The 14178-nt window shown below is 35.3% G+C and overlaps 1 protein-coding gene across 3 annotated transcripts in view; it reads left to right on the top strand.

Moving 5' to 3' along the window:
* The window catches only part of LOC145994797 (cell division cycle and apoptosis regulator protein 1-like), a 69202-nt gene that overhangs the window by 11105 nt on the left and 43919 nt on the right, over nucleotides 1-14178 (top strand). For all 3 annotated transcript variants that reach the window (XM_083131096.1, XM_083131095.1, XM_083131094.1), the window contains exons 6-11: nucleotides 74-300; nucleotides 3612-3814; nucleotides 4870-5032; nucleotides 7264-7416; nucleotides 8615-8840; nucleotides 11449-11729. In XM_083131096.1, the coding sequence (XP_082987222.1) occupies nucleotides 74-300; nucleotides 3612-3814; nucleotides 4870-5032; nucleotides 7264-7416; nucleotides 8615-8840; nucleotides 11449-11729 (1253 nt within the window). The remainder of the gene's footprint in view (nucleotides 1-73; nucleotides 301-3611; nucleotides 3815-4869; nucleotides 5033-7263; nucleotides 7417-8614; nucleotides 8841-11448; nucleotides 11730-14178) is intronic.

Below are 14178 nucleotides of genomic sequence, written 5' to 3'. Positions count from 1 at the left end.
AGCATAATGTACTATATATTATTGAGGAAGCTAAAATTTATATTCAACATAACATTTTTTATGACATCCACAGGTGGCGACAGTTAGCTATCCCGCTCCACGGGCACTTCAGCAGCCAGGGGCATTCCAGCAACCTCCACCACCTGGCACGGTACCTGTAACAGTACCTGTAACTCAGGCACCAGGGCCTGCTCCGAACCAGGCGCAACAGCCTCCCAAGCAACGAGTGTTCACCGGTACAGTCACAAAGCTACACGATAACTTTGGATTTGTTGATGAGGATGTTTTCTTCCAAACAACGTGAGTGTTGAAACTTTATAACATTCTTTGTAACATTGATTGGCAGGATTTGGTCACAGTAGTAGGATTGATCATCGTTCAGTAAAAACTAGGGAGGACCATATAGGAAATTAGTTATTGTGATATATCGTCACGAAAATATTGTCTTGGACAATACAATACGATATTTTTTCCGTATTGTGATATCAGTGATATATCGTCCTCACAATAAGTATCATACCGGTGGGTGATATGTATCGTCCCCTTTTCTGTGCTACATTTCCCGTCACAAACAGAAGAGTATTTCATGTAATGACAACCAGGTTCGGTTCGTCACATTCAGATGGAAGAAACGACATTGTAAGATGTGTACTTTGTACAAACGTTAGCAGGTCAAGAAAAGAATGGAAAGTTTGACGCAATAATTTGTGTGTAAATATATTGTACAAAAATTTATGCTAATTACCTATGTTGCAAAATCAAAGTAGTCTTGTGATCATTTTCCATTACCACCAAAATAATTTTCCAAAAATCTTATTTCCATTGTCACAATATTATTTTATACAAAGTTTGCAAAATTTGTTGATTAGTGGCGTGGAATTCGTCATTCTGGCTATAACTCTTGTCTACTCTTAACGGCGGACGGCTTTAAGAACTATTTCTCGAGCAGGCCTCATCTTCAGGAAGCTATCAACTCGGGGCAAGCTGTGGCACTTAACAACCTGTTGGGTGAGGTGAGTCAACACAAGGACTTTTAAGAACCTTTTCTTGGAGAGTTCAATTAACTAACCGGCCCTCATGCTGGCAAGAGAAGTGGGAGCAGGGAATACACAGCAGACCAACCAGACAAAACAGTGGCGCCGAGAGTTACGACGTCGAGAGGAAGAAGAACCTCGTTCTACAGGCTGCTGCCTTTCTTATCGTGCTGAATTGGTTGCTTTCCCACTCCCCACTTCCTTGCCAGCATGTAGAGTGCCCGCTGTAAGACTCGACAAGATCATTAACAATTACTAGAGGCACATATTTTTGGTAAATAAAAAAGCAAAATTTCGGTACAAAAACAGAGTTGATTTCGGGTTCAAAAGTGGTAAATAAAATAAAATTTCGGTGTTATAGCGGTGAATAATCACATCGAAAGTGCTATATAAAATGACATTTTGGTTTTAAAATTGTGAATATAATCCTAAATTTGATTTAAAAACTGCACTTATTACACAAAATAAACTTATCCCTTCTAATAGCACATGTATGTAGTTACCAGAGTATTAAGTTTATTCCTGTGTAAAGGGGTCCATTTTTGCTTCTCAAATATTTACAGCAGAATTATTCAATTTTCCGTGAATTGCATAACTCACAGGATACTTCAGACTTCAGAAAGTGTCACGTTGGTATATAAATGGTAAATTTCGTGTTTAAGAGCCAATTTCGCATTTTGCAGTTCATTTCGCATTATTTCTTGACAAAACAGGGTGGAAAAATGCACCTCAGACCTTTCAGAAACATGAAAAATTAACATTAGAGCATGTTATTTCATATTTCGTGTTTTCGTCAAAAACGAAATTTGCATGCCTCTAACAATTACCCACATATTAGAGCTAAATGTATAAAAATATATGAAAAAAGTTGTTTATTATGCACTAGAACTATTAAGAGTTTAACATCAGTCATTCAGTGGACACACGATAATACAACTATTGTAAAATGAAATATCATAGGTACATAAAAATTTCAAACTTGATATCATAAAAGTGCTATCTAGTTTATAGGCCATGTGGCAAAAATCAAGATTTCTGTATAGTTTAGGGGTACTAATTTTACTTTATACCACAGTTGTATGGGTGTGTAAGAATACCAAAAAACCATGATTGCCATCTCAAAGTGGTTTCTTATAGAAATGGCAGCCAGAAATCACTAGAGTGATTATTTCACAACAAAAGAATTAGTGTAAGATTTTATTTCCAGGAGAATTTTTCAAAAGCTTTCTTGTTGAAAACAAAGAGGAAATGCATAATCGAAACAAACAGCTTTCTGAAATTCAATGAGAGGTGCTTGAATATAATGCAGTGCACTAACTACGTATACTTTCCTGTGCGTGAAGTCTAGGATATTCGCACACAAATCAGGAACTTAAGAAAAACTAATGAGTTATGTTTATTCTTGTAAATATGGATAACATTTTAGGCATAGAGTCATCAAAGAGACTTATTGCAGAGTGAGCTGGACACAAACTTGAAATTTGCCCACCTGGGCAGCCATAAGCGGCATCAGGATGATTTTAGAACATCAAAAAATTAATATACTGAGTTTCACAATTCATTCTTCACAAATAATGTTTTCCATGCACCATAAGTGCTGACAGACTAATTAAGCTGTAAAAAGTGCTTCCATATTTCTGCATTCGTCTAGTATTGTTAACGAAGTTTTATTTTAGACTTTTTAGTGCTTCTATTTAAGCCTAACACTGTTTACGGCCCATGTTGATCATTAATAGTTGCCCAGAATGACGAATTTTAATTTCTTGGACAGCTTACTGTAATGCTTTTTTCCCTATTTAAGTCAAACAGTGCTTGCGTGGCATTAATGTCATGTACGTATTAATTTTGGGCATGATACATTTTGCTGACATGGTAAATATTATGGATGCTATATCGTTGACGAGATACATATATCACATGGTAACATGTTCAGAATCTGCCGGTGTTCTCTGGTGCAAATAGTTCAATAGTGCAAATTTTACCGAAATACTGAGAGAGTGAGAGAGAGATGTATTCAATAGAAATAATTCACTCCCACACCTTCTTTTCAGCACAAATTTCTTCATAATAAGGAAGACGAAACGGAATAAGAAGGACTGGAGCAACAAAAAAGTAGGCATACCATCTTCATACTTTACCATCGAACATGTGCCATAAGTAATATTACAGGAAGCATTCAATTCATAAAATATCATTGAGACTATACATATCGGCGACATGATACGTATATATCACCAAAATATTGTGATGATACATGTCGTGGCTATGATTTATATTGCCAAAATATTGTGACAATACATATTGGCGACATGTGTGTATATATCCAAAATATTGTGACAATACATATTGTGGCCACAATATGTATCACCAAAATACATCACCTAGTTGATATCGCCTGGACGATATTTTTTCAATATCGCGATATATCACCCAACACTAGTAAAAACCTGCATGGTCATAGTACAGATTTCGTAATAGCAAATCTACAATATTTACTATGTATTAAATGTTCCACTGCTGTAGAAATTAAAACTTCTACACTACTTTGTGAATGTTAGTGCATATTTTCCCTTTCAGTTGTGTGAAAGGAACGATGCCCAAGGTAGGAGACAGAGTTCTGGTTGAGGCATCTTACAATGCCAACATGCCGTTTAAGTGGAATGCAACTAGGATACAGGTGCTGCCGAATCAAGGAACTCAGGTTCAACGTAATCAGGGTTTGCCCAGCATAAATCAAAACTTTCCCCAGCAGAACAGTTACAATGCTGTTCCTCCACCAGGTAAATACTTATGATATATGTGTGTGCAAGAGAGGGGGGGGAGCAAATGGAAGAAGGTTTTTGCATAAAAAGATAGTAAATTCAGTAACACTCACTGGTTACTGAAAAAAAATTAAATTTGCCTGTGCCTGTCGAATGTTTCCTATTTCTGTTCGTTTTTGTTATTTATGTGGATTTTTCATATAAGGCAAGCTGTGCCCACTTTACTTTTTGAATTTTAAACATTTTGTAGATAAGCGAACAGTCTTGGAGAGATTTTAAGTTATAAAATCAAATTTGTCCAGGTTGTGGTACTTTTAAAAGAAGTAGATATTTGTGATATGCATGTTTTAAAAATATATATATGTCATAAATGAGTTGAGTAATTTTATTGTTACATTTGAAGATAAGAGTTAGTGGGTAGTGCAGAGCAGGTGCTCATAATGGCCATATACCCTAGTGGGTGATGCAGAGCAGGTGCTCATAATTATACCCCATTTTCATATGAACAAGGTTCTCCCTTGTGTAGTTTCTAATCTGGCAACATTGTAAATAGACAGCATTTTTGTGACATGCATAAATGTGCACACATGTGTATATATAAGCACCTTCTCAATTTCTAAGAATGTGTTTCTTTTCATTCATGTCAAAATATGAGCACATGCTTCCTATCAGAGGAGTGGATGCTCCTTGTGTGAGATTCTTAGTCCTTTTATGGATGGAATACTTGCTCTAAAAAAGTTGAGAATTTTTTTTAACGTATTCAAAATTGAACAGAAGAAACCTCCGAAGGTTCTGAGTTTCAGACATTTTGAGCTTTCGTATCTTCTAGTTCCTACATTAATTATGCAGTTTGTTTGTATCGCGGCAGTTACTGTGAATGTATTAATTTCAGTGTTTTGGCACTTAAACAGAATGGACTTTTGATTTGTAAAAATACATTTTTAAAGTGTGCCTAAAGGTTTCACAAAATAATTTTCAACCACTTAAAGGATGTTGTTGTTGTTCTTATGACTACTTCTAAGCATGTTTAGGTGTTAGAATTTTTAAAAAAAAAAACTGTTGAATTTTTACAGAGCAACAGAGTAATTTCATTCGAGGGAACCAACTGTCAACACGAAGGATATCACCAGGCCAGCGAACGAGGGAGAGAGACAGGGAAAGAGAACGAGAAAGGGAGAAAGAACGTGAACGGGAAAGAGATCCTGACCGAGAGAGGAGACGTGAAGAAAGGGCAAGGTGAGCTCCTGTCGGTTATTATTAACACTTGACAGTGTTTAAGATCAGCAATATTTACTAGATCACTAGACTTCTTTGTGGTTTTACATGCACACATCAACCAACACACATTTGTAAAAATTATCAAAATTAAGCTGGGTGTGTACCAATCTGAAAATCCTGGAAAATGTCTGGAAATTTAGTTTTTCAGGAGAATTCATAGAAATTTACTCTTTTTCTGGAAAAATGAAAAACACTGTACGAGAGGAACTTCTTTTGCAATATAGAATGCTTGAGGGTCAATAGCAAAAAATGGATAATATTGCTACTGTAAGTGTTACTCAGCCAGTGAGGTATGTCTGAAATGAGTGACGTTTCTTGCATCTGGGGCTTGTAATTCCTGGTCTCCACATTGAACTAAGATCTGTCACAATATGCTATTTGACTGTGATACCTTAGCTTACCACCAAGTTTTGACTTAAAAAGAACGTTCTTGTTAATTCAAAATGGTTTGGTCATTTAAACAGTATTACAATGAGAAAGTAATTCTGCACAAAGAGAGAAGTTACATTTTGAGTTTGTTGTGGAAAACTATACTTCAATTTAATATACAGAGTAGAGCATTCCTGTTAGTTACTATGTGTATAGAAATTTTATGTGAAATACCACTTTCTTGTTGCAATTTTTGATTGTGTGTTGTAGATAGTTACTACATTTTTTATTCTAAATGTGTATAATTGTTATGAACTTTTAGAAAAAAACAAGGCTTGTTAATTTTCAGTCAATATGTGATAAGTTTCATCTAAAAGATCACTCCTGATTGATTTAAATTGCGATTTAAGTCAAGATTTAAATATGGAGATTTTAAAAAAAATCACTGATTTGAATCACTTTATGTGAAAGTACATTAATCTCTTAATCATTTTATGGTGTTTATTAGGCTCTAAGAAAGGAAACAACATATGTACTGATGGGGTGAAACTCATTCGAAAGGAAATGTAATGTGTAAACTAAAAATTAGGGATGGGCCGATATGAAATTTTGGCTGATACCGATAAAGTACAGATATAAAATTTACCGATACTGATAACCGATATTCTACCGATCCGATATAAAGTTAGAAATGGTCCTTGAAGAACCTGAAATGTTCATTGATCTTCTTAATAAAAGTGTGTTTCGAGGTGACTGCAGTGCAAAAGAAGTTGAATATTTAGACAATTACTTTTTTAGAAAGTAGGGCATCGAGATTGTCCATAGAAATTACAACAAAATGGCAGAATTTTGCACTAAATTATAAGATATTTATCGATATATCGGATCGGTAAAATAATCGGTAATTTTACCTTTAAACCGATACACCGATATGCCTATATCGGCCGATACCGATAGAGTACCGATTAATCGGTCCCATCCCTACTAAAAATACACTTGAATTTTGCTTGATTTAATATTCAATAATTTTTATAGGCAAAAATGGCAAACATTTTTTGCAGAATAATATACAAAATACTAATCATGTTAAATAGCGTCATTATCATTAAACTGTAAGTAAACATGGCAGTTGATACTTGGCAAACTATCATTAAAAAATTACCAAAATTCAGCTACAAAGACTATAAAAAATATTTTCAGTTACAATTATATAGTAGCGACATCCAGAATGTTTTATTTTCACTGGAAGAAAAGTTACTGAAATTATTGTAGTTTCATTAACACATTCTACAAACATTTCCATATTAGGTTCGTATACACAGTATGAGAAACAATAAAATGTATATTTAAAGCAAATAACAAATTATGTGTAATCAAACTGTTCAAATATTTTACAGGGCTGTTTACCAGAAAAGCCTTTTCTATATATAAAAAAATTATATGTATGGTGCCAAAAACTATAAAAGCAATGTTAAGCATGTTTTAAAAAAATAATTAAAAAATCGATTTAAATTTAAAGAATCCAATTTAAATAAAAAGATCATCAAAAATGATTTTTTAATAAAAATCATCAATAATAGTTTTTATCCACCCTGTTCCTGATGCTTACTTGCTTTCCTTGCCCTCTCAACAGCCAATTACTCCTGAGTTTCACTTCTCATGAAATGAATATTCTGTAAATAGGTTATCTGCAATTCTAAGTTGTTGTGTTTAGCTCAGCTATAGTGACTTTAATACATACATTAACATTTGCTGTTTTATTTGTACATACATGTGCATATATATTAATAGACCCTTTTTGTGTCTGTCTTATATTGTAGAGAGAGAGAAAGGGAGAGGGAACGTGAAAAACGCAGCCCTTCAAATCGGAAGAGAAGCAGAAGCCCTAGGGCAAGGAGTCGTTCTCCACCAAGACGTCGCACTAGAATAGTTCCTCGCTATGTTGTACAAATACCAAAGATATCCTTGGATTTGTAAGTACTTTTAAATAATAGTGTTTTACATTTTTTTGTATTTGTTGCTCTTCTGTCTATGAAGATATGTTTCAGGGAGGGGAGGGTCTCCCCGATGGCATGGTGGTAACGTCATTGCCTTGTAATCGAGGGATCCCAGGTTTGATACCCAGTTGAGGCACATGGCACAGTGGTTCAGAGCTCACTTTAAACTGTAGGTCCAGTCACGATTAGCCTTTCTGTGCATAAAATGGACTTGAAAGCACCAACTCAATCAATTCAAGTTTCAGGGATGGACAGATATGAAATTTTGGCCAATAGAAATAAAAGTACCAATTCTAACATTTAGGTCCAGTAGGTCAGTGAAGGCTTATTTGCTTCGGAACTTTCCCTGCGAGTTTAAGGAGAAATTGTTTATTCTGAAGAGTTGAATTTAAACTCAAAATTATTATTATTAAGTCCACCACACATTGTTTTTTTTTTCTTTTTATATAACTTATATGGTTAAATCAATATCGCACAAGAAGGTATAAAATAATTATCAACTTTTTACCTTTTCATGATTTTGGTAAACAACAAAAATTAATTATTCTATGCTGGTATCTTTTAGAGTGTAATTTTATTGTTAATCAAAAGGAAATTACTGAAGATAGGTATAAAAACATGAATAGGTTGTTCTAAAGGTATGAGTGAACAGTGTATATTAACATGCTTAATGATTGCAAGTGACCAGTATGGTTTTACTTAAAAAAGAAGGCATTTGCCTTACGAATGAAGTGTATGTAAATGATACCTTCAAATTAATAAATATACTAACAAAATGGCAGACTTTTGCACTAATTTACAGGCTGTGGATATATTGGACCATTAAATTTCTTACAAATCAATACAAAGATATGCCTAATTGCTAGATACCAAAGAGAATGCTTTTATCTGTCAATTCATGAATTATGAATTATTTTAGTGTTCCCTTACCTTTTTTAATATATTGTGTATTTTTTTTCCTGTGCAAGTCTCGTTACAACCTTTCCCTTTCAATTCCCCAGTTTGCTTCTACAACTCTGTTGATTTCAGATAGACATTGTAAATAGGAGGAAGGAGTGTATTCCCTGAATAATGTGATGAGTGTGAAAGACCAATGAAGTCAAAACTTATTTCTTAAGAATAATAATTGATTATCTTGTGATTCTAAAAAAAAAAACATATTTTGAATTTATAGGCCAGAAGCTAATGTTCTGGAACTTCGAAGGCGCTATACCAACCTGTATATCCCATCAGATTTTTTTACAACGAGTTTTCGATGGGTTGATGCCTTTCCACCAAATAGACCATTTACCATGGATAGACCATGTGCTTTTCATGTGATGAATAAGGAAGTAGACGAAGTGCTTGAAAATGATGCTATATTAGAACCACCTGATGCTGATTATCTATTCTCAGCAAAGGTATGTTATATTGTCTTGAGTGTATTATTATTTTGTATTTTACTATTCATGCCAGCAACTTCAACTAAAGAAGAGATATTTGAATGTAAGGTTTGTTTGGGAATCTTGTATATTTTGTAGTACATGTAATGTAACACTTGATTTTCGTCATAATCATATGTACAAAGCATTCCCTGACATTTGCTACGAGACTTGTCTTTCCTGTTGAACGGGGTCCGCGACAGTCGCACGCTACAGTCTGTCTCTTTCTTTTTTTTGTCCTTCTCTCTCTCCCTGCCTTCGCTCTCTTTCCCTTTCTGTTGATGCTGCAAACTGACGCCAGTATAATCCTCCCTCGGAAGTTGTGTTGTGTCGTGTCCGTGGGTTGAAGATTGTGGCTTAGTATGGCACCACAAAAGTTTACATTACAACAAAGGATTTATCTTGTCGAGTGTCACTTCGGAAAGAGGAATTGTGGAGAAGTGCGACTATGTTTTGCAACGAAATTTTCTGGTGTTCGCCTTCCACATAGGACCACTATATTAAACCTCGTAAAAATGTTTAGAGTAACAGGGTCAGTTCTGAATAAAAGTGGAAAGAAAAATGGGAAAATCTAAAAAATAAAGTATACAAAGACAATCCACACACCATCCATGAGTTAAAAGAGAGTATTGTACGAGAAATCGGGAGAATTATAGTAGACGAACTTGCACGTGTAAATGCACATTTCCTTCGGAGATGCCAGGAATGTGTTTAAGCAGAGGGACATCATTTTCAACACCTCCTGTAGTCAAGGTTAGTACACAATATGAAAACTGTAATTTTAATAGCAGACTCTAGCGACTGTCGTGGACCCCGTTCATCGGGAAAGACAAGCGCTGACGCCGGGCCGCTTGCCCCCGAGTCTCGTAGTGAATAATGTCAGGGAATGCTCTGTAGATGTTATGAGTCATTTTCTTGTCTTGTATGTTCAGGTGATTTGTGGTCTTTATGAATTATATTTTGGGTGAATGGATCCATTCTTCTTTTTGCTGAGATTGCTTTTCATTTCTTTGGGTTTCTATTTTACCTTGCGTTTAGGTTAATCTTCATGAGAAGGAATGATGAGATTAGATGAAATTGTTCAAGACAAACCCAGTGGGACATGCTTAATTGAATTTTTGGAGGGGAAGTCTTGCGTTGACTACTGAAGATGCTCTACTTTTGATAAGGTGCTATAGAAATAAATGTGGTTCCCTGGAATTTATTGATTAGGAGTCCAAATTTTTTATGTTCATGCAGCATCATTTATTTATTTTACATTTCATTTACTTTTCTGGCTCTCTAGGTTTAAACCTGATCTTATCATCGTTAAGTTTGGGAAAATATTGTGATACATTTATGTTCTGTTTATATGTGTGTTTAATTTATGTGTCTCAAGATGTTGCCTCTTATTTGCATCCTTGTCTCCTTTCATTTTATGATAAGTTTCCTGTAAAACTTTTGATTTGATTATGAGAGTTTTGAACATATAACTAATGTTGACCAGAGTAATTTTTTTCAGGCATTTGCCAAATATATTTCCTCAAGTATCCTAGACATATGAGGCAACTAGAAAGGAACTTATTTCTTCTATGTTTTAACATATAAGGTTTTTCTAACATAAAATTGGAAGAAAGAAATCCCTAAGCAGGGATCTCACTGACGGAAAATCAGGAAAACATGCCCATGACCAAAGAAGCCATGGAAATGTTAGAAATTCCATACAAATATTTTAAAAGTTGGGAAAAGTCCGGGAATATTAAATATGCTGCAGTGAATGTGTTGTTGATGCTGATGTTTTGGTATTAGCCTATACAAGTGGTATCTGTTCAGATTTATTCACCATTTTTCTTCAATTATTGAACCTTGTGAGGTCTGTAGAAAAGCAGTGCAAAACTTTTGCGGAGTCTAAATATCGTGGAAATCATGTAAAATGCATAATTTGATTTAATTTGGCAACAGCAGTGTGCGGATAAATGGATTTTGTGATCAGAAAATTATCTTACGTGAAGTTATGAATAAAAGCAAGACTTTGGTACACTTTTTTTAAAATTTATAAATATTCTAAACTACTTTAAGTTGTTTCAGTTATCTATGTCGGTGAGAATCAGTAAGAGTGTTGGCACTCATATCTATATCTTGTCCAAGAGGTGTGGGTTCAGCTCCAGTTTTCACAATATCCGTAAGCTGTAATTTGATAAACAAAATTGCAAGTTATAGCATTGAGAATGGTCTGAAAAAGTATTTTAAAACATCTTGAATATGGAGAAAGTCTTTGGCAAAATGAGTGGAACCGTATGTAGGGATTATGAAGCAAATTCTTTTGAAGTAACAATATATCAAGAAAAATCTAGGAATCGATATTATAAACACAGTTGCATAATTTAATTTTTAAACTTAAATTTTCATAACATTATCATGGAGCTCCCACAGCCAAATGGGAAGTTCCGGGATTCATCGCTGGTTGATTAAGACAAGTGAGGGGCAGTAGTAGCAGACTTGACTAGAAAGCCTGGCTATGCGATATCAGCATGCACTGGCATTTAACGAACTATCCTGTTTTAAATTTCTGCAAATGTTATTTATTAACACGGTGATATGTTGACAGGTAATGCTAATGAGTTTGCCACCACAAGATGAGATGTTCCACAAGTCATGTGCTTTAGCCGAAGACACGCTCGATGCGAGGGAGAACTTTGTACATCCCACACGGCTGATCAACTTCCTGGTGGGGCTAAGAGGAAAGAATGAAACCATGGCTATTGGTGGGCCATGGAGTCCATCTTTGGATGGTGCTAACCCAGACAAGGATCCTGCCGTGCTGATTAAAACAGCCATCAGAACGTGCCGTGCTTTGACTGGAATCGACCTGAGCCATTGCACTCAATGGTAATTATTTTTAGTAAAGTATGTATACTGTATGGATATATTGTTACACAAGAGTTACGTTGTGCCTGCAATTTTGTATATTTTTCACTAGTGTTGTAAGCTGAGAAAAATACATGTGCAATACTATTGTTTTTTCAGCATTTTTTCCTCTTAGTGCAGTTTGTATTTTTTAGCATGAAGAAGGTGCCAAAGAACTGTATCATAATTTTTTGGTTCATATGAGTAAACCTTTTAAAGACAAAGTTATGCATTCTAACATAAACCTTTTTTTTCTCCCGTGGTTGTCCATTTGCATGCATATATAATCCTTGGATTTGTGTGTTTCACTATATTTATTTAAAAGGCTGGTAAGTTTTGTTAGTGTTGTAGGCTAAGCAGTTAATATGTTTGAATGTCACAGCCCTTGAGTGAGCATGTATCATTATTTTCTAGTTGTTTTGGTATCACATTAAAATGAATGTTGTGTGGGTACAGTTACTCCACTAGACCAGTTATACCATACTTTTGTATGAATATTAATCTCTGCAACAAAACATGAATTTATTCAAAAACTAAAAAATATATTGTCCACCCATGGTATAACTTTGATTCAGATTCCAGGTTTCTAATATTTTATTCTGTATAATGTGTATGAAAGTGTGTAAAAGTTCTAAAATATTTTTCTCTTCAGTAATAATTCAAGATCATGAATTTTCATATAAGAATCATTTGAGAATTTGCTTATCAAGCACTATACTGAGTTTAGTTTGAGGAAGGTTCCGAAAAAAATCAGGAACTCGTGTACATTATCACTGGAAAGAGACATACTTCTACTTTTCCACATGATTCCAACATTGTCTAGCATTGTCATCCAGAAACAACACAAGTCATCAGTAGACCTTAATCATATCTGAGGGTATTCATTCCACGATTCAGAAAGTCCAGAAAAAGAACCCCGTTGGTATCTCAAAACACAGCATGATCTTATCAGCAGATATGCTAACTTGTAACTTCTGTTTGACCAGACAACTGGGGTGCCCCCACTCTGTGGGGACCTGCTTTGGGTGTAATGGCACACCCAGCTCTCACCAGCTGTCACAATGTGCGACAGACCCTGATTACGTGTAATGCAAGGGATGATGCAGACTAATGCTCATTCTTAGGGCCTTGTGATTGGAAAACATTTGTTGAGATACCCACCATGCCGCCACCATGTGATATTCTGAAATATCACAGATGCTAGGGGCTTGGATATATCCAAGATTCAATGCTGATGCAATTGTCTTGCACAGTGACCTGTCGATCAGCATGGATCATGACATTTGCACATTCAATGTTTACCTCCATTGTGAACATTGGAAGTCTTCCGGTTGATGCTTGTCTGCCACACTGTTCCCCATCATGGAATTGCTGACACGATCCAAAAACCATTTGCTTGAACATCACATCCATGCACCTCGCTGAGCCACTCATATTGAACAAGTCTCCGCACTTCATCTTTTGTCCACTTCTATAACAGGCCTCCCCGATGGCACAGTGGTAGCGTCGTCGCCTTGCAATCAAGGGGTCTCGGGTACGAAACCCGGTGGAGGCACAAGTGGTTCGGATCCCACTTTAAACTGTAGGTCCAGTCCCGATTAGCCTTACTGTGCATAAAGTGGACTTAAAACAACAAATCAATCAATCACTTCTATGACACACATCTATTCACCACCGTGACTCACACTTATGGCATGTCTCCTGGGAACGCCCAATACTCAGTGAGACAGATGATTGTCCTGTAGCTTTAGAAGGTATAATATTTCAATAAATACGTAACATCCAAAAATATCGCTACATGGAACTTATTTTTAGAATCACCCACATAATATATTTTATCATGTCATTTTTTTTAGTACAATTTGTAGACAGTTTCTTCAGATATACAGGTCTTAATTTTAATTGTAATGTAATGTGAAACCACAAAAGAGTAAGTGTAATGTACATTGCCATAATTGCACTTGTAAGAGGTAAATGTTTGTAAGGATACGGCATTAAGAAAAACATATTCAGGGATAACTCAGTACTGATAAAAATAAGAGATTTAGTTCATACCCTTCCTCAATATTATTGTCTCTATGTGACACTAGTCCATTATAAACTTCAATGTGCAGGATAGTATAGTTTAATTTTGATCAAATTGTTTTGTGCATGAGCCTTGGCTTGACAGCAGTTCCAACCAACCATTTCCATTATTAGACTTATAGCAGCAACTTGATAAGAAGAATTGTCAAACGTACAGCATTGGAAGCTTAAAGACTTGACAATCGTTAGTATGAAGTTTCCAAAAGATGAATCAGTCCGATGATAGATTAAGGGATATTTAAAACGTCCTAAGCAAGAAGTAGTCATGCACTAAGCAGATATTTATGCACTATGGTGTAACTTCAGTGTACATTTATGAAGTTCACATCACTCTTTTGCCAGCAAG

This window comes from Lepisma saccharinum, chromosome 11, assembly GCF_977018435.1.
Source record: "Lepisma saccharinum chromosome 11, izLepSacc3.1, whole genome shotgun sequence".
Taxonomy (NCBI): Eukaryota; Metazoa; Arthropoda; class Insecta; order Zygentoma; family Lepismatidae; genus Lepisma; species Lepisma saccharinum.
Note: the sequence above shows the minus strand (reverse complement) of the source record. Positions and strands in the feature narration are given on the sequence as shown.